This window comes from Bidens hawaiensis, unplaced genomic scaffold (assembly GCF_021521415.1).
Source record: "Bidens hawaiensis isolate Kalapana, Puna unplaced genomic scaffold, B.hawaiensis_p1.1 tig00029399_1, whole genome shotgun sequence".
NCBI classification, from domain to species: Eukaryota; Viridiplantae; Streptophyta; class Magnoliopsida; order Asterales; family Asteraceae; genus Bidens; species Bidens hawaiensis.
In genome coordinates this window covers 90,937-115,758 of record NW_027494875.1, presented here as the reverse complement: position 1 = coordinate 115,758, position 24,822 = coordinate 90,937, and the positions used below count along the sequence as shown (strand labels likewise).

Genomic DNA, 24,822 nt, shown 5'->3' with positions numbered 1-24,822 from the left:
ATTTACAATCATTATCATAGCATTTCGAATCTCACATGTTCACATTTAAATGGCTAAATGATTTATTTTTATTTTAAACAACCAAGAATTATTATAAATGGCTGAATAATAATAGAAAACGTACGTTTTTCTTATCAATTAATGTATTTATACAAATATTTGTATATATATATATGTATTTATCGTATTAAATTACAAGAATGCATTAATAATATATTTAATATAATAAACAAATAACTAGGTTCAATTACGAATTTTTTATTAGATTTTTTATTTGTTGAACGGCTTTTATTTTATAATTCAACAGGTATATGTTAAAATTAGTTATAAAAAAAGACACCGTTAATAAGATAAGATTTTAAAGTGTAAACTACGGTTTTTGTCCATATGGTTTGTTAAAATTTGTGGTTTTAGTCTAATAAATTTAAATTTGCTATTTTTGTCTCCAAGGTTTCGTTTTAATTGCAATTAAGCCTGACTCCACTAACCTCATTAAGTCTGGCGTTAAAACCGTTAGCGTGCCCTCACGTAAGGAGGCATTTTTGTCTTTTTTCTTCTCAAATAAACTCAGCCCTAATTCGCAAACCCCTCGCGACGTGAGAGGCTCGAGTGTATTTGAGAAAAAAAAAGACAAAACTACCCGCACGTGAAGCACACTGATGAGTTTAACAACTAAAGTTAACGGGGTTTGTGGGGTCAGGTTTAATTCCAAGGTAGTAAATTAAATCAATGCTACAATAATTAAACATAAACATAGAACATAGCCAACATACATTAACATTTGACATATATAATTATTATAATGCACAAATACTACGAAATACATGACGGACATATAGTGACACGACAGGCGTCACGAATGCATCATCGCAACATATATTGATGAATCACGTCGATCTGATCAATAAGTGTCAAGTTCTACGATCGTCGCTAACATTTATGTGACATGCTTTTAGGTTCTAAAATCATACATAATAATAGACAACCCCCCTATGACAAGGGATGTGATAAAAAATATCCCTTATGACCAGTTCTTAGACCGCAGCCGCAAACCGGTTCCTGTTCCACACCAGGGGCTGAAACTCTTCCACGACGGTTTCTTCAATCTTCTCCCATGGCATCTTGTGTTTAGCCATCTTTCTCTTCTTTGCAGCCACTCCAAAAGTATCTCCGGATTTCTATATATTATGAACAAGTTCAAGTGAATTTGCAAATAGTACAAAAGCAAGTGTTCAATATTTAGAACCACTACTAAACAAAAGAGTATCAACGACAGTTGTTTCTGTCAACAGTCTGTCACTCTGTCAGTGAAGCGTATACTGACAGATATTTGTATGTAACTAATAATTACAAAAATGGTTGTGGTTAATCTCATTCGTGACAGTTTAATGATTCACATACGATTTTATGGACGGATCACCGACAACTTTTATTGCTATCCGAAAAGAGAGTATCCTGACGGTTTACCGACGCTGATTAGTCGGGAACTGGTCATTTGCATCATTTGCGACAGATTAACGACACTAAAGGATCAGTAACAAACTACTTTACCGACGAGCCAGTGACAACTTTTGTATGGTCGTCCGAAATGATTGTTTATCGACAGAATAATTAGCGACAACATACCGACAAACATTTTTTGAGAGCTAAAAGTTTTGTTGATAATCTTATAATAATTATCGAATGATTTATTTTATTAACATTTGTCAATTTATTTGACACTTTTTTAAGCTAAATAACCCGTCTAATCTGTCAGTGATACTCTTTTGTTTAATAATGCAGCAAAAGGACGAGCATACACGTACCTTGTAGCAATACCCCGCTTGAACATCACAAACCGGGTAATCACTCGGGCAACAAGCCGAGGACCCCTTACAACACACGGCATTCGTGTACCCACAACAACCATGGATCAAACAATAGTTATAGAACTCAAGGATGCAACAACATGTCTCGGAAGCCTGACAATACGAGAAGTCGCCACACTTGCTAGGCGTGGGAGACGGAGGTGGCGGTGTAGGTGTTGGACGTGGCGGAGAGGGTGGTGCGGGTGGAGATGGTGGTGTAGGTGCTCCTGAGACCGGGTACATTGCTTCAAGATACATACCGCAAACACCGTTCTTATTGTTGGAGTTTCGGGCCATTAGTACGTAGCCATCGAGCCCCCAGTAGGTGCCCCATTGGTTCTTGACGATCCAGTAGTCTTGACCGTCTTGCGAACCGTAACCAACGATTAGCACTGCGTGGTCTAGGCTGTATAGACTGCTTGAACATTGTCCGTTGTATATACCCTAAGCCATATGCAAAAAAGAGTAACACAAATCTTTATTTTTTATCTTATAAAGCTAGTCTATATATATATTTAGCGAATGGTTCGTGAACCGTTCGTCGCGAATTTCATTTACGCTCATCCGTTTAATAAATGAGTGAGCATAAACAACGAAATTTCGTTCAGTTTGTGAACATTCGGAAATGTGTTCATTAACGTTCATTCATGTTTGTTTGTAGGGGTGTACACGGACCGGACGGACACGGACACGGACGAGACCTTGTTCGTGTCCGTCCGTTAAGCTTTTGACGGACAAACGGACGGCTCACGAACACTCTACCGAACGAAATTTTATGTCCGTGTCCGTCCATTAAGAAATTGAGTTTGTCCGTGTCCGTTCATGTCCGTCCGTTAATATTGTAAACGGACGTTAACGAACACTAATGGACAAACGGACACTAATGGGCAAACGGACACTAATAGACTCTAATGGACAAACGAACGCATGAACATTAATGGACACTAATGAACATTAATTGACAAACAAACATATAAACATTAATGGACACTAATAAACAATGAACACTAATACTTTCATTAACGACGAACGAACATACACAAACCTATCCTTACGGACGTAACCGAACGGACATTACCGGACGTAATCAAACGGACGTTCACGGACACTATTGAACGAACATGTCCTTTGTCCGTGTTCGTCCATTAAGCTTACCGAACGAAACTTTTTTGTCCATGTCCGGTTCGTTTATTAAACGGACAAACGCAAACGAACTTCTTGCCGAACGGACAACCGGACGTCCGGTTCGCTTACAGCCCTATTTGTTTGTATATGTTGTTCATTAAAGTATTTTTTACATTTTATTTTCTCATTTCCTTTTTCATTATTTAAATTAATGAATATATCGATCTCAATCTCTGGGTTCCGCCGATTTTATTTGTGTTTGCTTGTGACCGTGAACTGTTCGTGAACACATTCATTTCCTTAATGAATGAACAGGAACATAAATCTCTTTCGATTAGTGTTCATGAACCATTCGTGAATGTACATATTATTTTTTCAACAAATGAACATGAACAAGCCTTGTTCGTGGTTTGGTTCGTTTGCAGCCCTATGCACATGTTTTCCATATAAGATCGTTTTATATTTAATTTTTCCATATAAGATCGTTTTATATTTAATTTAAAAAGTTATTTAAAAGAAAAAACACACCAAATATCTTTTTATAATTCCTAAATGTTCATCAGTAGCTATTTAGCATTTTACTTATTCAATATGTGTAATATACGGGTCTCTAACCTAGTAATAAGTTGAACCATATTTAACGGAAAACAGGCAAGTCTTACCCCAGTGTAGAGTTGAAAGTCATAAGCCGAACCACAAATACCAATGGTAACAGGTTGTTTAGCCGCAGCACAAAGGACTGCGTCTTCATTCGGGTCTACTTCCACAAAGCTATCAATCGACACAACCGATACTTTACTCTGCTCATATATTGAATAATTGTTAGTTGCACTATACTGTCTATACAAATATATACAAGTTGAAATAATAACAAATTGTATAATGACAAGTACCTTTGTTTTGTCACATTTGCCATCGCGGCCATTAGAGCTGGTATAAGGGTAAGCTTCTTCCGAATTGAGCCCGCCATTTTTAATGACCCACCTAAACGCGGTGTCCATGTTCCCACCGTCGCAGCCATAATCATTTGTGTCGCAATCAACGAGCTCTTGCTCGGAGAGGCTAATGAGCTCACCAGAGGCTATTGCGTGGGCGCCTTCAATGGATCCGGTCACAGAGAATGCCCAACAGCTTCCTAAATGTGTAGTTAGATAACAAGTGAAAGCATTTGACAAAGTTTTGAACATATTTAGTCAAATTTATATCAACCACAGCAATACATCAACTATTATAATCTAATAATAGGGAACTATAGCTATACTTAACTTATTGAAACATGCTAAAATATAAATGTTTATAGTTTTATTTAATAGTAGGAAAACGGGAAGTTGCATTAGTAACTTGAATGTGTTACACTTATTAGTTATGACTTAGTGTGATAGTGAATTCAAAATGGTCCAAGTGTAAGTGTAAGATTATAGGATGTTTTAGGTATAAAAAAAGTTTGTTAATTATTTAAAAAAATAAATAAATGTTACTTTTAATCTACTATTACACTATATTGCTCATGTTAGAATTTAAACCTCTTATTTAAAAAAAAAACAAATCTCTCTTTTATCAGGTGAGTTAGTCTCATAGTGCAAACAATAAATAAATAAATACTAGAAAGTGTCAATTACTATGGGTGTTTGTCTCAAGAAAAAGTTTATGAAAATAATATTATATATATACCAATAATAACTTTATTACTTTCAATAGCTTAAAAAATAACCCAAATGAAAAAATAAGCTAGGAAATCACCTAGCATAAAAAATGATAAAATTTATAAATTTGTTATAATGATAAAAAATGGTTTTAACACGCTATATACATATATGGGATAGCTACAATTAAGATGTTTACACTTTAGTTTGTTGATTTTAATAAAATTATTCACCTGGCCAATAACTACGATTTAAAAAACACAACCCGTACCAGTCTAGTTCGGTGGGCCAATAGACAGTTCATATTTAGTGGTTTGATAGCTAAGCCGATTTTTTCATGAATAATTGAATACGATATCTAAACATGCTTGTTTATTTCAGTTACATATAATAATAATAATAATAATAATAATAATAATAATAATAAATAAACATCAAGTTTGAGCTTAACGATATATATAGAGTTTAGATGGTTCACTGAGCCTTCAATCGTAACAGAAAAACCGAACCATGTAATCTCAAGAATGTCTAATTTACCAAATTTATTAGGTTTATGCATATTTCAATTCAACAATTTAAAATACCTCCGATCACAACATAAACCAAATTGTATTATGCTTTGCCTCCAATAAATAAAATCACATGTATATTTCAACCCTAAAATGGCCACAAAAGTAAACCTAGTGAAAAAGAAATTAGTTGTGATCTTTTTAATAGCTAATTTTCGTTTCATTTTATTTTGTTCATATGTTTTAAACGAGACTTAAACCCATAACTACTTAGCTTATTCAGTTTTGATTGAAGGTCATACAACTTTATCAACTTTGTCATTAAAACACAACTAGTTGTTGTAGAAATTAGTTATGATAACCAAATTATTATTATTATTATTACAAAGTAAGAAAAATGAATTAAATGCTTACCACACTGGCCTTGGTCCTTCATTGGTGTAACTACCCCCTTGTCCCTCCAATCCAAAGATGCAGGCGCATCACAAGTCCCTGAACTTAAAGTCATGTTCCTTTTGACACCCCCAAGTTTTAACTTTTCGCCTTTTAGCCCCTTACTTTTTGAAAAGTACTTTTCTTTAAACTCCTCATTGCTTAAATCAGCAAACCTGTTCAATCCAACCGTGTGATCCAACTCTGATTTCCTTTTTGAGTTTCTCTCCAATATGAACTTCAAACTATTGCGAAAGTTCTCGAGTCTCCGCTTCTCCTCCTCTTCATGTTCGTATTCTTTTTCGTGTACTTCTTTCCATTTCAGGAATAATTCAGCGACTCTTTCAGTTGATAAGACATCGGTTTCTTCACCGTCTAGTATCGAGAACTCGGTCGGGATACTAGACGAAAAAGGAACCGATGACGATAATAAAGATGAAACATAGGTGAACAAAAGAAAAATAGTGAGGATGGAACTAGAGGTAGCCATTTTGGTGAGCATGTGAATCTTGAAATTGTGTTTTATTATATAGAGGATTGAATCTTTTGGTTGTCCTACCAAACACTATGGACCAAATGTATCTTTAATAGTAAAAGTACGAAAATGCCATTGGGTTGTACGATTGATGTGATTTTTGACGTGGGTATTTTCATAATTTGGCAATGAGTGAAAAATATCTACATTGTTGTCTACAATTTGAACATACTTTTATCTTCACAAATTAAATTCTCAATTCTTCATTAGAAATAGATAAATATATCTAGTATGAAATTATATTTTTACTTAAAGTGAAAAAAACAAGATGGGTGACTTGATAATAGTTTGTTTTTTAAGAGTTAAAATGTCTGTAATTTATAATAAAAATGTTATTTATCTTTGAACTTTTAAAAACTACTAACATAAACTTAAATTTAAATAAACCGATTTTTTAAACTTAAAAGAGATTTTCAACATTGAAACTTAAATAATAGTTATACGAAACTAAAATAATATTATTAAACTGCACTTAAACCTAATGAAAACCTAGTGAAAATTTCAATTTCACTTACAATCAACGTCGAAGTTCAGAATAGACGGTAGACGGTGGTGGTGGCAGAGAGCAACGAAGATGAGAAGTAGCGAAGCATGGACAATAAGTTTATGTCTAGAGTGTTGGATTTCAATAGGTGGAGTATGGGTGTGGAGTGGCGACGACCAGTGAATGAGTGAGGGGTTATGGCTAGGGTTGAGAGTCTGTGAAGAAGAATGATGGTTTATGATGTTAGAAAAGGTAAAAGAGGTTGGGCCAGATCTGCACCAAGAAGAGCCAGCGTAAATGATTTTTAATGAAACGTCAACGAGAAAACAAACACTTTGCAGAAGCTCGTGTCTATGCGTGATCTGCGCCGACAAACTGAAAAGCTGATGCAGAACTTTTTCAGAAAACAAACACAGTAGTTGGGTAAGAACACCCGTAGTGCTCCCCCCCCCCCCCCCCCCCCCCCTCTCTTAGTTGTGAGGTTAGTTTTGCAATCGATAGTTCTGTACACAACGCTCGTTGTGTGAGAGATAATGGAGAAAATCTAATAATTCCATGGGGCTTTAGCTTTTTACCATTACATCATTTTTTACAAAACTTTTCATTGTTTACTGGGACGACATCTGTCGCACACGAGATAAGCAGGTATCATAATGGGATGCATTTTCATTCAAGAGATATTTTTAAACATTCTTTTCAACCCAAAGATATTTTTTAACATTCTGTCTTTCATACAAATTAATATTGTCTTTTTTACTAATTACCAGAAGCTCATGAAATTGATTTTTTGTTGTCCGAGTTGAAGGTCTCCGAATATTGTTTTCACTCAAGCACATTTAATAGCTACGTCAATACACTCAAAGCGCGTGTGTTATAAAATAATAAAAGATTGAAAAAAAGTCCTTGTATTTGCCGACTTTCGTCTAGCTTTTAACTTCTTTTCAAGTAAAATTATATTTTTAAAATATGATAGTTTCTATCACATGCACTTTGTTGAAAATTTTTAATCAAGAAATTTACATATATCACCTTCCTAAGTTCTCATATTACATATTTACCTAACACTGAAAAATCAATTACATGTTTTTCCTCCTTAAACCACATATATTACATATTTAGTCATTTCATTAAAATTAACATATTAAATGACTATTTTATCCTCATTTTTACTAATTTTTTTTTTCATATTTCTCCATTCAAATCATATTCCTCGTCCACATCTCTATAAATTAACATGTTAATTAGAACAATTATATCAACCATTGAGCTCTTATAGCCTGTAAATTTAGTTCAATTGAAAGGATTGAAGAATTATAAAGAATGAAGATCAAACTATCCACTACCGAATCAATTAACAATAAAAATTCGGTATTAGTTAGAACAATTAAACTGAAAAATGTTAAATTTAACATAACTGATTGCATTTAACATGAAGTACAAAAACATTGAAATGTTTCTTGGATTCTAGTGTGTTCAAATATAAAACAAAGCAAAAGTGCCCAATGTTCATACTCCAAATCCCAATCATTTATTAAAAGGACTAAAATTCATTGAGCCTAATCCATCAAAGTTTATTAATATCACACACTATAGTGGATTTAAACAAAACCAGTAGCAACGAGTAAACAAGATAAAAACATAACTAAATACATAAACTGTTTTCGTGAATCAAAATCCCCAATCACAAAGTCGTCCTTCATGGCACCATTCTCATCCACAATCTCATCCGTTCCACCGCACATTCAGGTTTAGCGCAGTGGGAAAAAAGATCTATAATTAGTTGTGTTTAGTAAGGGGGATATGTAAAAATCCCCTTTTAATTGGTTTCTAGCCAGTATATAAGTTTATCTTGTAAGTTTGATTATTTAGTTGTAAGTATATATATTAGTTTACTAGTTTGAGTGGTTTATTTTGGTTTTAATTGTTTGACTATTTTATATTTTATAATGATTTGTTTTATTTTTAACGTAGTTTTGTTTTGATTGTGTATATATTAACTTGTTGCCTTCGTTATATTTTTTAATGTTTGGGCTCTTTCAATTGAGATGTATAGATTTTTTATATTTCTAACGAACAAAGACGAACATGTTGTTTTAAACGAACAAACACAAATATTTATCTTATGGAAAATGGGTGGTTGATGTAGGTGATGATGATGGTTGATGCATAAGAGGGGAGGTTAACAATGTTGGGTGGTAATCAGAAGTTAACTGGTGATGGAGATGATAGACCAACGACGAAGAATATGTAAAGAAAAGAAATTAAATTAGGGTTTGATTATAAAAGTGTACAAATAATGAGATGTTATAACCCGTTTAAGGGTTATCTGGTTTTCCCATGACCGGCTAAAATTATTGTTTGATTATTATGGAGTTATTTTATAAATAAATGAGATGCTATAACCCGTTTAAGGGCAATCCGGGTTTGGTGAGGCTCATGACCCGCGGAAATTATTGTTTGATTAAGAAAGGGTTTAACAAATAAATTAGGTGTTATAACTTATATAACGACAATCCGGATTTGGTGAGACTCACAAGAGCGGATTTAGTGCGGGTTCACGGGAACCCACTGATATTCAAAATTTGCGTTAAAAACGATATACATAAAAAGTATTAATGAACTCATAAGATTTTTAGAAATTAACCAATATCAAAAAGTATAAGATGGTGTAGTGACAAACACCTTCTTTAAAACCTTCCTAAACTTTTGAAAGGTCTCAAGTTTAATTCTTTTAAAAACCCATTTTGTTTACAATTTTTTTTTTTGATAAACCATCATTGTGTTATTAGTTTACATTTTACTTGAAAGGTCTCAAATTTAAACCTTTTTCAAGTCTCATTTTGGTAACCTTTTAATTCTTCCTTTTTGGTAAACCATCACTATGTATTTAGTTGGGTTTTTAATAACTGAAAAAAACATTTTCGCTTCCAATTATTTTCAAAGTATCTATTCACACATCACGCATCCACAACCCATTTATTGTATTATTTTTTTTCATTTTTAATGAGCGTACATGTTAGGGGTGTTCACGGTCCGGTTTTCGCGGTTTTTGGGTCAAACCACGAACCAAACCATTAGTAGCGGTTTTTAGTTTACGCAAACCATAACCAAACCATAGAACTTTTAAACCAAACCGAACCAAACCGTGGTTCCGGTTTGGTTTCACGGTTTGGGCCTTTCGGATTTTTATACAAATTGTTCAACAAAGGTACGCTATATTTATAGTAAAGTTGTCAATAATTTGCAAATATCAAACATGTTTAAACACAATATGTTCACGGCCTAAGTTTAAACACAAGTTGTTCGAAACACACATCAAAATAACTATGTGACCAAACTTCAATATGCCAAAATACACAAAAAGTTAACAAAATACATCAAAAAGTTAACGGTTTGGCTTAACACATTTTCTAATTCATTGCAAGCATGCGGTTAATATATATTATATACATTACACGTTCTAATTTAACATATATATTCATATATACTCATAGATATATTAAGAAATTAAAATAATTAACTTATACAGTACGGTCCGGTTTTATACGGTTGGTTTTCGGTATAAACCGTAAACCAAACCGTTCGCTACGGTTTGAAATTTTTGAAACCGACCGACCGAAACTTAAGAAAAAAAACCAACCATGAAACCGAACCGATGACCGATTTGGGCGGTCTCACGGTTTCGAACCGAACCGTGAACACCCCTAGTACATGTTTTTAAATTAATATATTGTTTTATTATGGTATTGTATTATACAATATTCTCTTATAAGGCCTGACTGGACCGAAAATTTAATGTTTGATTGTGTGAAATTTAAACACCAAAAAAGGTGAACCCATAGAAAAAAGATCCTGAATCCAACTAGAAACTCATACCTATAAATTTGGGTGAAACATATGAAAAACCTTATATTGTAAATCAATTAATCTGGTATTTTAGAAAAGGATGGAAGCAACTGAAGAGTGCCATAAGAATTTTTTTTATGGACATTTATAGATAGGTGTAACGTGGTTATTAAAGAAGGGGTGGTTCTCTCACCAAGGTGGTTGAAAACTTGAAACTACTACACGTGACATTGGATTACTGTTTGCAATCGTACATTGTCTTGAGTTTGATGAGAAAATTTTATGAAATATTTTTAATTTAATTACTTTAAAATAAGAATGATTTATAAACAAGTCTCTTTTTATCTATCATAAAATAGTTTACTTGTGATTTATCTCTAATATCAATTTAATCTTTATCTTTTCGCTTCTCTCGTGTAATGATAAAACTGTTAAAATCACTAAATGACCCGATAAATGGCCATCGTCTTTTCCTTACATCGGGTCTGTGTTCACAAATCTCCTCTCCCTCTCTCGTATTCGCCTTCTTAGATGCTCGTGAAGATGGATTTTTCAATCCATCTCTTTCTTCCACACGGCACAAGCATCCTAGAGACCCCCGAGTAACCGAGTTATAGATGGTGATCTAATAACAAGTTTGCATAAGAAAATATAGGTTTGTTTGATAAGATAAAATAATTTCTTGTGCTTGTATTTTTATCCAAATTATAATAAAAGAGCTATTACAAGAAGAATCCATTTGAGTCGTCCTCAAGGCTCAAACTAGTGACCAAAATGCCTTAAATTATATCTTTATTCTCTATATAATTTTTTTTCTAGACTCAATTCATAACTTAAGAATCTTTTTTCAAGAACTCAAATTACTCTAGCTATTCTTATTGGGATTTTTAATCATTGCATATTGCTTCAGTTGAATATTCATGCATGCATGAATTTATCCTAGTATACTATCTTAATTTCCACTTACACTTTGATTTGAATCGGATCGATTATGCAAAGTAATTGCCGTCTATACTTCCATTCTTGTATCGTCTTTTCAAGTGCAAATGACATATCAATACTTTATGGTACATCATATCAACCATATTTTGTAGTTGTCTATACATTTTTGCTCATTGTCATTGACTCATTGTCATTGTCATTGTCATTGTCAAAGTACGCCTCTATTGTTTTTAGTTTTTACTCAAACCGGATTAGAGTATTAATATGAAGTTGCGTACATATGTTGAACATTTTTGGAAGTTTATTAGGGTCTATTTCATAATATTGTTCAGCTTATTCGTTAGATACAAGTTCCATTATAGATCAAGAGTCGTACTAATGTCCCTCATCTCAATGTGTCTCAACATCTTTAATAAACGACATTTTCGGTTCTTTTTATGAACCCTTGATTAATTGTAGCAACAATGATGAGTCGGTAGCTATGATTGAGATAAAAACATGATGTTTTATTGTTTTATTATTTTCTTTCAAACTGCACCACTCTTGCATGATTGCTGGGTTGTCCACCACATACCAACTATATATTGACACTACCACAATCACTCTTTAACCAAAAAAAAAAAAGAAAAAAAAGAAAAACCATAGTCACAATAACTAAAAAAAGAGAAAACTGCTAACATTAATGAATGATGATGAAATTGTGCATTGTTGCCGTTTGACGAACTTGAAAATTTATGCAAAACCGGCGACAATGACTCATAAGTGGCATTGGGAGCAGGGGCGGATTTATGTACAAGGTTGGGGGTGCACGGGAACCCCCGAGTTTCGAAATTATAGTGTAATTCTATATATAAAATATGAAGTGCACCATCTTAACAAACTAAAAAATTGGTGGAGTGGTTAAAAACACTTGTTGTTGCAGTTGATGTCCCAAGTTTGAGACTTGTTCATGCTGTTTTTGTTTTGTTTTTTTTTGCTTCCCCCCCTTTTTTTTAAGGTTTGTGTTTTAATATTTTAGGGTTTTAGCTTGCAAATTTCCAGCCACATAATTGACGAACGCAAATTATGCTCCCACCTCCTCCGATGATTTTCCGCCTCTAGCCTCCTCCTTTCCACGGTTTGTAATACATCAAAACTATTTACGATCTTCTTTAATTTATCTACAATAGAGTGTTCACCAACAAACAAAACAATAATTGCATGAAAAATTTACAATAACAACATGAGCCATATTGGGCATTTTTTTTGTAGCAACTAGCAGGCATGAAAACTATTTACAATCTTCTTTAATTTATCTACAATAGAGTGTTTCACCAACAAACAAAACAATAATTGCAAGAAAAATTTACAATAACAACATGAGCCATATTGGCATTTTTTTTGTAGCTAGCAGGTGTCATGAAAGTCTTTATATGGAATAGTTACTTATTAGCAATTACTGTTTAGTTTTGAAAGTTGATTTTTGCTACTTGAATGATGGTGTCTTTTATATTACAATATCGTATTTTTATTATGTGCTAAACCGTACCCGACCCGAACCATCCAACCCACCCAAACCGTCAAACCGACTATAATTTTTTATAACCGGCTCCATGAAATTGGAACATCTAAAAACTGTGCACCCCTTGAAAAAAAATCCTGGATTCGCCACTGATTGGGAGTGCGTACTGCTGAGAAAGTGTTTTGCCACGTTTGATTCACCTCTTATGTCACTCGTACGACTTAAAACATAAAATGAAATGTTATAAATAGAAATACGATGATGAATGCAGCCATGGACCGTGCGAACGAGTCATTAGATTGTGAAACAATCATGTAGTGTTGGGTGCCTAATAGAACACGAATCCATAGACAAGGGAGGTAGGTGAGCCTAACTAAACTCTAAAAAGATCTAGGGTATGTTTTGCAATGAGTTTTTAGTTTCAAGCTTTTAAGAAAAAATTCATATTTAATAAAAAAAAACTTTGTTTGGTTAAGCTAGCCTCAAACTTTTAAGTTGGTAAAAAAAAGCTTCATATTTGAATGCTATTTATAATAGCGTTTGAAAAATACTAGCTACAAGCTTTTACATTTAAATTTACAAGTTTGGTACTTGCACTTCTATTAACTTTTTAATTTATATAATAGGTACATATTAAACCCTTATTCAAAACTAACTACCCCCATGACTTTTATAAGGGCCGTAATTTTTTCACATGTTAATAATTTTTTTTAACAAATTACATCATGAAAACGAACATTTTATTCTCTTTAATTTGAGTATGGTATTGTTATACTTCTTTAAATTAAAAAATTAACATACTACGCGATTATCGGTTAGGATCGGTAACAAATCGAGTCAGGTGAGCTCGAGTCATGTGTAAGACCAATCTAGGGTCAGAATGAGTCGATACAAAAATTGTTAAATTAGTTCGGTTCGTGTCGGTACACTTTTGAGTCGAAAGGGGTCAGTTCAGAACATGTTACAGATTAGAACAGTGTCTGTTCAGAAAAGGATTCCAAATCAAAATAAGTTAGTTTAAAAAATTATCTATTTGAAATTACTGTATATTTCAGCCTATTTGAAATTACTGTATATTTCAGCTTTGTTTCTTGATTTTCGATATCAGTTACACGCTTACTGCATTTCCATGAATTACACGTCTATATACGGGTTATGTATGCACTGTCATCAGGTGAATCATGTACCGACACTGACTATGCGGTTGATGTTAGGTTGTGCGCTCATTTCGCTGCACCATGCGGGCACCCAACTAGTTTTATTAAAAGCTTCTGCTACTCTGTCAAACACCTAAAAATATTTAAAAAGCTATAGCTAACAGCTACCAGCTAGTTTTGCCAAACATACCCCTCGTGTATTAGTTTATATATAGGGATAAGATATTAATAATTGTGATAAAAGCCTTTCATTTATTCTCTCATGAATGCCCATGTCCCTTAAAACTAATTGAGTTCGATGCCCATTTTCATTGAATTCGTGCCTACTTTCGAAAACGATACGGTTGGTTGGGTCCGGCTTTGATTGTTTATGCTAGTTTTTACTACTGTTTAAACATTTATATAAATGATAAATCTATTTTTTACAACTTTCATTAAAAACCAAAGCCAATAGCCCCTATAAGGCTATAACATATAAACATATTATAGGCACTTTCCACTTATTATAGTCCATATCAAACATTTTGACATATTTTTAACTCATAAATAACTTAAAACTTTAATATCACCAATATTATTCTCTATTTTTGTAGGCCTATTAGAGAAAATTAAGTCGTCCCATGCCTTCCTAATAAACCAACATGCTTCCATAATAATGGATTGTACTGTCTTCCTCTTATACTCTACGTCTAAAACATGTTTATTTATGATTGCCAAATATGTCATGAATTGAAAAGACAAAGATGGGAGGGGATGCCACACCATAAACTAATGTTTTGCCAAACAAACGAAACCATGTAGCACGAAGTGAAGAAATGATCTACATATGCACCCGAAGCTATGCAACAGTTGCATATACTTGCCCCCGGAGAGGATTTTCCGAATCAGTAGTAGGTAGACGATCTTGAAGAGACCGCATGCTAAAGCATTCACCTTTAAAGGGACTCAAAAATTCCACTTCGGTATACTCTTTGATGGAAGGGAAAACACTTGATATAACTATATAAGAGTTCATTCACCGAAGCTATCAACAATAAACCAGACTCATCATTACCCAATATCCAATAGGACCAATATTCTTCGCCTCCCCTAAATATGAAATTGTAGAGCTTTTCCTCCAGTTTTAGTTCAACATATTTACCCCATTTTTTTCCCTTTACACTTAGCCACTAGACAAACCTTTCGAGGCGTCCAATGAGAACAAATTTGGGGTAAAAGCTTTTTAAGGGATAATCATCTAACCAAACATGCATCTTGCCAAAAAAACGAATCTTTATCCCGTTTTCGACTACACCTTTGATTTCTAAAGACAAATAAACTTGATAAAAAGCAAGGAAGTTGTCAATTTTTGTAATAGTTCCCTGAGTTTCATTTAAGTTTTTATTAGGAGAGCCGACCACGTTTTAAAGGTATAATATATAATCTCAATAACTCTTCTTCATAAACTAACTTCTTTCACCTCGAGTCTCCATCACCACCTTGCAAAGAGATTTAGGTTTGCGTCCTTAAGCAGACACAACGCCAAACCTCTGTCCTCTTTCGTCGTAATCACGTTATCCCTAACTACCCTACATGTCTTTTTATTAACATCATTGTCTCCCCGTAAAAACTTTCTTTTATTAGCCTTCAAAGTTAGAATAGGCTTCATCGATACTTTATAAAACGAAAAATAGTATGTCGGTAGACTCCCGGTGACCGATTTTAACAACATTATTCGTCTTCACATGGAGATGGATTTATATAAAGAACTTTCTATATATGTTTAAATTCCCGAATCTCCCAATTTCACAAGTAAATATGAGAAGTTTCCCTAATTTCAAGAAATGAAGATTTTAAATTTTAAATACCCATTTAATTTATATTGTTTCACTTGTATATATATTACACATAGAACATTTAAGTACCATCAAAGATCCAAACTTGAGATTAATTTTACGATGAATCCATAAGACCAGTATTATCGTAATCATTACTCAGGCAGTGAGATGAGAACCAACGATTAATTAAAGATTTATCAGAGTTAATCGACGTCTATTCAAGATTTTAACACCGTCGCATAGGACCTACCATCTAATGATTTATTATTGTTAACTAATAATCAATTTGGTCCTTTTTAAGTATCATGTTACAATCACATTGCCTCATCTTTGATAATAATAACCCCACAAGTGACGTAGGTTTTTTTTATCATTATGATTTGTAGACCCGGTCGTTATTATTATTATTATTATTATTATTATTAACAAAAGATTAACAGAAAACCTACATACACTTCTCTCTTTAATACACTTGCAATTAAGCAGATTCATTGTTTCACGATTCAATTCAATTCAATTCAATTCAATGCCTGCAGATTCACTGGGTACATTTTAAAGATCTTTTTATTATCATTGTATTCACATATGTATTCCATTCGCATTGGGTTGGTTTCTCCGCCATTAATATTATTTTTACATATTATAATATTAATAATCTTGATCCTGGTTTACTCGTTGATTTAAATTGCATTGATGGATTTGTTAGATTAATATGTTTCGATTTGGGTTGTGTTTGTTGATTGATTATTAAATTCTGGATTTTGATTTGTGGAAATGTGGATGTGGGTTGTGCACACCAGGTGTTTGTTAACACGTCTAGCTGAAGGGTTATATGTTTTTGTGCTTTAGTGAAGCTTTATTATCTGGTTTTTGAAATATAAATATTTGCAGGTGATGTGATGCTGACATAGAATAAAGTCTAATTTTGGAAAAAAAGTTCAAGCTTGACTTGATTAATATTTATGGGCTAATAATTGGGGCAAAATGATCTTATGTTTTGAATCGCCAACGAGATGGAGGAAACACAGACAGATGGGCCTTTGGGAGCGCAGAGAGTGGCACAAGTCCTATGGTCAACTGGAAATCTTGATGAACCGATTCCGAGCGGGTTCTATTCTATTTTGCCGGTAAGTTACTAAGTTATGCGAACGATGGTGAAAATATGGTTTTTTGTTGACCCGTGAAGGTGTTAACGTATGTTTATGTTTTGTAGGAAAAAAGACTTAAAGAGAAGTTTGACATGATTCCTTCTCTTGAAGAGCTTCATGTGTTGGAGTCGGAAGGGTTTAAGGTCAATGTAATCGTGGTTGACATGCAAAAAGATAAGAAAGTGTCGATGTTGCAGCAGCTGGCTTTGACTTTGGCTAAAGGGTTGACTTCTAATCCAGCTGCGATGATTAAGAAGATTGGTGGATTGGTATGTTATGCTCGTTTGTTATTATTATTAGTATTACTACTTTTATATGCACTAATATGTCGTGTCACATTGTGTAGGTTTGTGATTTTTATAAACTCCCCAATGTGGAATTAAGTTATGCAAAAGGTGCATGGGAGGAAGTATACAATGTGTATAATCAGGGTATTCAAATGTTGGGTCAAATAAAACATGGTTTTTGTCATCCACGCGCGATTCTTTTTAAAGTTCTTGCAGATACAGTGGGCATTGACTGTAGGCTTATGGTGGTAAGTTAAACTTTTTAAACTATTTGAGTCTCCATTTTTCATTATTTAACTTGTTTTTCTTTCGGTTGTTAGGGTTTACCTAAAGAAGGAGAAGTGGAAAGAGCAGATTCACACAGGCATGTGTCGGTTATAGTGGAATTGAATTCTAATGAACTATTGGTTGATATAGTTAGGTATCCGGGACATTTGGTACCTTTTTCAACAAAGGCGGTTTACATTTCTCATGTTTATGTCATTGGTCAAGGTGATTCTGCTGAGAATGATTCATGTGATTCACCAACTGAACCTAACAGTCCCGTTCATGGTGCTACTGATAATTCAGATGAATGGTAACAAAATAAATACTATATTAAAGAAACAAATGTGTAATAGTTTTTTGAATCTTTAAAACGTTAATTTACTTTACAGCTTATTACCCGGGGAAGTTAATGTCGGACGCAATAAGAATGCACCAACAGAACAAAGCACTCCCAGTTCAAGGTTATATGTTTATTTTATGTTTTTCTTTTTAGAATTTGTTTTCTTGACTATCTGACTTTTTCAGTCCAGAGCACTATTCGTTCCGAGGGCATGGAAGATCGATTCTTAGTGGTCAAAGAGACTCTCCTAGAGAGTCTGGAGCCGAAATGACAATATCAAGGTTCTAATATTTATTTATTTTAGTGAAAAAAATACACATCTTTTTCATATGTTTCATTTTTCTGAGAATTTTATAACTAATTCCAGGTCAGCTGGAGCATCACCGGTAGGAAGTCGAAGAAGACGAAGACGGAGTAGTGCTACCATTATTCCCGAAATCGGTGATGATATTGTAAGGTTGATACCTCAGTATCTTGACTATAAACATAATATTTATCAATAGATTGTGAAATGAATATAAAAATGTTTAAAACCGAACATGATTGTAGGGTTGTGAGAGCAATGAATGACACGTTGAAGAAAAGTCAACCTCCAAGAGAACCGCTTGATGAACATGGCATTTGTCCAGATCATAATGAAAGTGTATGTGTATTGTTAAAAGTGGCATAACTATGAAACGTGTACAAGTGTTAGGTAATTAGTTTATTTGATTAATTAACAATTTCAGGGATCGGGTTCACATAATCATAGGAGGCAAACCAGTTGTCCAAAGGCAATTTCTCTACCTTCATCTCCTCAGAAGTATAAATTAGAAGGGAATTTTGATCTGATTACAACATGGAATAACTCCATTGGGAACGACCCATGGTTCCCGTATCATGAATGGAATATTGATTATTCTGAATTAACGGTCGGATCACGCGTTGGCATTGGTATTCATTACTTCAAGACACTGGCTTATATTCCGTTTTCTTGTTTTACATTCTAAATTGGTGAATATTATATTTTAGGTTTTTTTGGGGAAGTATTCCGAGGCACTTGGAATGGAATAGAGGTTGCTATCAAAGTATTACTTGAACAGGAAGTATCCACTGAGAATATTGAAGATTTTTGCAATGAGATATCCATCCTAAGGTACCTTTTTAATGTAATTTTACCCGTGTATTAAGTAGTACCTTTTTATGCAATCAACTGATTATTAATTATGTCAAATACTGATTATTTTTCTTTTTTCTGCAGTCGACTTCGCCATCCGAATGGTATGAGTATGACACTGTCTAATTTCAAATAAAATCCAGTTTTAGCATATTAATATTAATGTAAAGTTCTCCAAAATTTAATGAGTTTGCCTTCTCGTGCAGTTATATTATTCATCGGTGCTTGCACAACGCCACCTCACTTTTCGTTAATTACTGAATATATGGACATGGGGTCACTATATTACCTGGTTCATGTGAGTGGACTCAAAAAGAGAATTAGCTGGCGAAGAAGACTAAAAATGCTCTGTGATATATGCAGGTATCAACGGGTCAAAATTCGTTCAGAGTAAAAGGCAATACCTAATACGGGCAACCTGGCCCGTAAAAATGCCGACCCATTTTGCCACCTCTAGTATCTAGGGGTGTAAACGTAAACTGTAAACGAGTCGAGCCCTAACTTGTCTAGGCTCAAGCTCAGTCCATTTAACTTACAAGAGATCGAGCTTGACTTGTGAGTAGTTTTCAAAGCTTGGGCTCGGTTCGTTTTCGAGCTCGGCTTGTAAGTAGTTTTTCAAGCTAGGCTTGTAAGTAGTTTTTCAAGCTCAGGTTCGACTCGTTTTTAATTTATTAATTAAATCTATATACATTTGCAACTATTTATATGTATATTTTAATTATTTTTTTGTACATAACATAATATATATTATTTAGTTATTTTATCACAATTTTATGTATAATAATTATTATAAGTATATATTTATTATATTAAATAAAAGTTTTATAAATTATTGGCTCGTTTAGGCTCGCGAGCCAGCTCGAGCTCGATAAGTGAAGCTTGGGCTTTAGCTCGTTTATTAAACAAGCTTTTTTTAGGCTCGAGCTCGTTTAAGCTCGGCTCAGTTTGAGACTTTGAGCTTTTAGCAAGCCGATCTCAAGTAGCTAACAAGCGGCTTGGCTTGTTTACAACCCCAGTTTATTATTATCTAACAATGATTTCGTTTACGTAAATATAGGGGTCTAATGTGTATGCATAGAATGAAGATAGTGCACCGCGATCTAAAAAGTGCAAATTGTTTAGTGAATAAGCATTGGGTAGTGAAGATCTGTGATTTTGGGCTGTCACGGGTGCTAACCACCGAGCAAATGAGAGATTGTTCGTCTGCTGGGACGCCAGAGTGGATGGCACCCGAGCTCATACGGAACGAGCCGTTTACAGAAAAATGTGATATTTTTAGCCTTGGTGTCATAATATGGGAATTGTGTACTCTTCATAGGCCATGGGAAGGCACCCCATCAGCTCAAGTAAGTGTGTTTGGATTCGTGTTTGCAACCGATTATTGTATATTCGGGTCTTTAATTGCGAGTAATGAGTTTTGTGTTGTAGGTGGTTCGTGCGGTTGGTCTTGATGGAACCCGACTTGAAATTCCAGAAGGTCCATTGGGAAATTTAATAGCAGGTGTGTAATTCATATTAAAAGTTTAAATATATGGATCTAACAATATACTATAAATTTTTAAGTTTTTTATATTTTTGTTTTAGATTGTTGGGCAGAACCAGAGCAACGACCAAACTGTGATGAAATCCTCTCGCGGTTAATGAGCTGCGAGATGCTGATATAGTTTCTTGGTTTGCAAGTAAATTTCTTAACCTTTTTCATATTATTAAAAGTCAAAGTTGGTGATGTATGATCTGTCTACTTGTAGTTGTGGAGTTAGCATCTGACTTTGGTTTCTGAAGAACACACTGCAATTAGGTACTCATGTCCTTAAACTTTTGCCATTTCTTAATGTTTTTGTCATGTTCTTGCATTGAGAAAACACTCAAAAATTTTTTAGGAGACTTCATGTAAATATTAACATTAGAGCATAACCGGCTACTTTTATATCCTTTTTTTATAAACTCTTAATGTTAACTAAAGAAGATGGTTGTTTATTTTATGTCGACCGAGGGTTTACAAGATTATTTGGTATTTTGTATTAATATCTGAAATAGAAAATTTGATCAATTTCTTATTATTTTGTGAGTTGGGGGGTTCAGGTTGGGTCACGAGGTTTTCGCACCAATGATAAGATGATCGAGTGGTTAGTGACCTGTTAATAAAAATACTGATATCCAATTAGAGTATTGGTGTGGTTATATGAAATAACATATGTAGTCCTTTAACTTTAATAACTATACAAATAGTCCATATATATATATATCATCTAAAACTTGTCTTATGCGACACATATTGTATGGATCTACTTTGTTATCATCAAAAGATATAAAAGAATGCAATAAGTAAACCTAACTCTATCCATTCTAGTTCATCAGTAATCCATGACTATCTGCCTCAGACATCAACCTTAAATCAATATCGGAAACCGCACATCACCATCAACCTTAATTTTTCCCCTCATCCACCGTCCACAATAATTGTCACACACAATTCCTCTTAATATTCATGATTTATAAAATAAACTTGCCAAAATGAATATTTTAATAGCGTATGAAGCTAACAACTTTTTAAAACGTTCACTCAAAACAGGATCAATCAACAACTTTTATTTTATTTTTTTTAATAATAAGCCAATATTTAACCAAAGTCAACCGATTACAAATTTACAATACAGTGACAGGTAACCGGGCAACAAGTTATGCTGCATCCATAATCGTAGAACACCAAACTGTAATTTCTAATAAACCATAGTCTTAAAAATCTTGGATCCATACTAATCACTCTTAAATACTTACACAATGTTAGTTAGGAATGACAATGGGTCGGATTCAGGGGTCAGGTTTAGGTATTCCCAAACCCATACCCGATTATTAAAGCTCGTCCAAAACCCCTCGGGTTTTACTCTGGTAATTACCCGTCCGGTTTCGGTTTCCCTATCGGGTTTCTTATAAGGTTTTGACAAATTATCCTATCCGACACAAAATCCACCGGGATTTTATGAGATTTTGACAAAATATAGCTAATCAATTACAAACAATAATTACCATAAAACTGAAATGTCTCCAATACGTGTCATAAACATAACATATGTAGAATATACTATATATAAACATACATAACATAAAAAAAAGTTATGTCGGGTACATCGGCTATATAATTAGGTAAATGGCTCAATGTTATCGGGTAACCCGGTATATTAAAAATTCCAAACCCACGAAAAAAAATTCAAAACTAATCTCAAACCCTAACAGGTCGGGTATTACCCGTCCCATTTATATTGAGTTTTGAGTTTTTCTATCGAGTTTGGATTTAATTGGCATCCCTAATGTTAGTCGGTTGATAACATAAACCATAGTAGTGTATAACCAAAAAGTCCAAGGGCTAAATCAGGTAAACCAAGTAATCAAATATTCTAGTATCCACCCACCACCAGATAACCCACACATCCCACCGCAACCACCATGCCGGCGTTCAAAACCCCATTCAACGGCTATTCCGTCAAATTCAGCCCTTTCTACGAACACCGTCTCGCCGTCGCCACCTCCCAAAACTTCGGCATCCTCGGCAACGGCCGCCTCCACGTCCTCGACCTCTCCCCTTCCGGACCCATCTCCGAACTCGCCTCCTTCGACACCGCCGACGGCGTCTACGACCTCTCCTGGTCCGAATCCCACGACTCCTTATTAATCGCCGCCGTCGCCGACGGCTCCGTCAAGCTTTACGACCTCTCTCTCCCACCCACTTCCAATCCCGTCCGTTCACTCCATGAACACACCCGCGAAACCCATTCCGTTGATTATAATCCCGTTAGACGAGACTCGTTTGTTTCGTCCTCGTGGGATGATACTGTCAAGCTTTGGACGATTGATCGTCCCACGTCGGTGAGAACGTTTAAAGAGCACGCGTATTGCGTGTACTCCGCAGCGTGGAATCCCCGTCACGCGGACGTGTTCGCGTCTGCTTCCGGGGACTGCACGGCGCGGATATGGGACGTGCGTGAGCCGGGGTCGACGATGATCCTCCCGGCTCACGAGTTCGAGATATTATCGTGTGATTGGAATAAGTACGATGACGCGGTGATTGTCACGTCGTCGGTGGATAAGTCGATTAAGGTGTGGGATGTGAGGAATTATCGGGTTCCGGTTGCGGTTTTGAATGGGCATGGGTATGCGGTGAGGAAGGTGAAGTTTTCGCCGCACAGGGCGAGTGTGATCGTGTCGTGTTCGTATGATATGACGGTGTGTATGTGGGATTATATGGTGGAGGATTCGTTGATTGGGAGGTATGATCATCATACGGAGTTTGCGGTTGGGGTGGATATGAGTGTGCTTGTGGAAGGGTTGCTGGCGAGTACCGGGTGGGATGAGCTTGTTTATGTTTGGCAGCATGGGACCGATCCGAAAGCGCCTTGATTTCGTTCGTGATTTTGGTCGTTTTTCGTGTTTCTGTAAGTGTGATTTATGGTAGAAGTGAAAAGAGTTTGTGTTGGATATTGTTGAATGATCAGTTGATATATGCATATGGTGTTTAAACAGTTTCATATTGTTCAGGAATAATAGTTAAGACACCATTTAACACTTAAAGCTGATTATTGCATATTTAAACCATGATATTGAGCCCCTTTGTAGTTAATATATTGTTGGCCTTGTTACTATGATCTGTTTCTGTTAATGATCTATACAAGTATCTTGTATGTTGTATATGAACATGTGAAAGTAGGATGTTTTGTTACTTGGGGGCTAGTGTTTGGGATTGCTTATTTTCACCGACTTATAACTTGTTAATTTTTTGAAAAATAATAAGGTGTTTGGGATTGCTTTTGATGTGAGGGTGAAAAGTTAATAAGTTACACTTTTGTAACTTATTAACTTATTGAAAAGTTAATAAGTTACACTTTTGTAACTTATTAACTTATTGAAAAGTTATAGCGAGTTTTTATAAGGAATCCCGAACACCCCCTTACTTCTAATCAGGGTGGGGTGTTTTTTTAACCCGAGGTTAAGTAATCTTTCTACAGATATTTGTATCGTCTTATCTTTATCTGGATCACAAACAACACCAACTGTTTAAGCAAATCGGCTGGTTTGAGATACGTACAGTTAGAACTTAGAACCATGGTTTACAGTTTGAAATACTAGGTGTGACGGTTCATGTAACAGTTTAGCTTACGCGTCATGCTTTGCAACTTGTTTAGCCTTTATAATTACTTTCAATTTTTGGTATATGTGGTGTGTGATATTAATAAGTCATCCTTATCGTTTTTAGAAACTGATAAGAAACAATAAAAATGGGTACAAACCGCGAGTTAACTAATCCAGCCGGTTTTGTTTTCCATTTTATGGAACTGTAGTTGGTTGTTTGACCAAAATTTTGGTCAAAGCCATTTGAACTGTACCGTGGACATGCTATAGACAACCTAATTGAGTAATTTCTAGTTGATTTTTTTTAGAATGTTGTATGTATATTTGAAAGCGTTGGATGATTCGTCGGTTCCCTTCTCTACTGATTCAGTGATTTGTTATGTCCTGTTGTTGACTTGTTTCTATTGCACTTCTCAAATTACTGTCGACTATAATATAAACAAGACAGCACAAGCGTTTACTAATTTTTATCTATTGGTTGTTACAAGTTATTAACAACTCATATGTAATATGAGTTTTTGTTCCTTTCTAGTAGTGTAAATTTGTTATTTTACATAAATAATGTGTATGCACGGGTGGAATTGGCAAAGTGGAATGTAAATGTTGGTTTGGTTCAGTGTCCGTTATGTGAAGATTTCACATGACGAGGAAATTGTGGAACA

General features: G+C 34.6%; 3 protein-coding genes across 4 annotated transcripts; 2 read left to right on the top strand and 1 right to left on the bottom strand.

Annotated features, from left to right (window-relative positions):
* Nucleotides 1-764: 764 nt before the first annotated feature.
* Nucleotides 765-6,095, bottom strand: LOC143578932 (low-temperature-induced cysteine proteinase-like). The gene is made up of 5 exons (XM_077062379.1): nucleotides 5,539-6,095; nucleotides 3,866-4,107; nucleotides 3,635-3,772; nucleotides 1,806-2,291; nucleotides 765-1,178 (listed from the first exon to the last, which is right to left on the bottom strand). The coding sequence occupies exons 1-5, from the start codon at nucleotides 6,056-6,058 to the stop codon at nucleotides 1,035-1,037; spliced, it is 1,530 nt and encodes a 509-aa protein (XP_076918494.1). The 5' UTR covers nucleotides 6,059-6,095; the 3' UTR covers nucleotides 765-1,034.
* Nucleotides 6,096-16,277: 10,182 nt separating this feature from the next.
* On the top strand, nucleotides 16,278-20,950 carry LOC143578930 (serine/threonine-protein kinase EDR1-like). Of its 2 annotated transcripts, XM_077062377.1 has the most exons (17): nucleotides 16,278-16,383; nucleotides 16,730-16,965; nucleotides 17,052-17,255; nucleotides 17,333-17,521; nucleotides 17,594-17,850; nucleotides 17,930-18,001; nucleotides 18,066-18,161; nucleotides 18,248-18,337; nucleotides 18,430-18,523; nucleotides 18,609-18,813; nucleotides 18,892-19,015; nucleotides 19,121-19,140; nucleotides 19,243-19,399; nucleotides 20,094-20,382; nucleotides 20,465-20,537; nucleotides 20,621-20,715; nucleotides 20,785-20,950. In XM_077062377.1, exons 2-16 carry the CDS (start codon nucleotides 16,852-16,854, stop codon nucleotides 20,698-20,700), a joined length of 2,064 nt encoding a protein of 687 aa, XP_076918492.1. In that variant the 5' UTR covers nucleotides 16,278-16,383; nucleotides 16,730-16,851; the 3' UTR covers nucleotides 20,701-20,715; nucleotides 20,785-20,950. The 2 variants fall into 2 exon arrangements, with proteins under 2 accessions (XP_076918492.1, XP_076918493.1); XM_077062378.1 differs by having other exon boundaries at nucleotides 16,278-16,965.
* Nucleotides 20,951-22,478: 1,528 nt separating this feature from the next.
* LOC143578929 (peroxisome biogenesis protein 7-like) lies at nucleotides 22,479-23,719 on the top strand. The gene has a single exon (XM_077062376.1). The coding sequence runs from the start codon at nucleotides 22,481-22,483 to the stop codon at nucleotides 23,429-23,431; it is 951 nt and encodes a 316-aa protein (XP_076918491.1). The 5' UTR covers nucleotides 22,479-22,480; the 3' UTR covers nucleotides 23,432-23,719.
* Nucleotides 23,720-24,822: the final 1,103 nt, after the last annotated feature.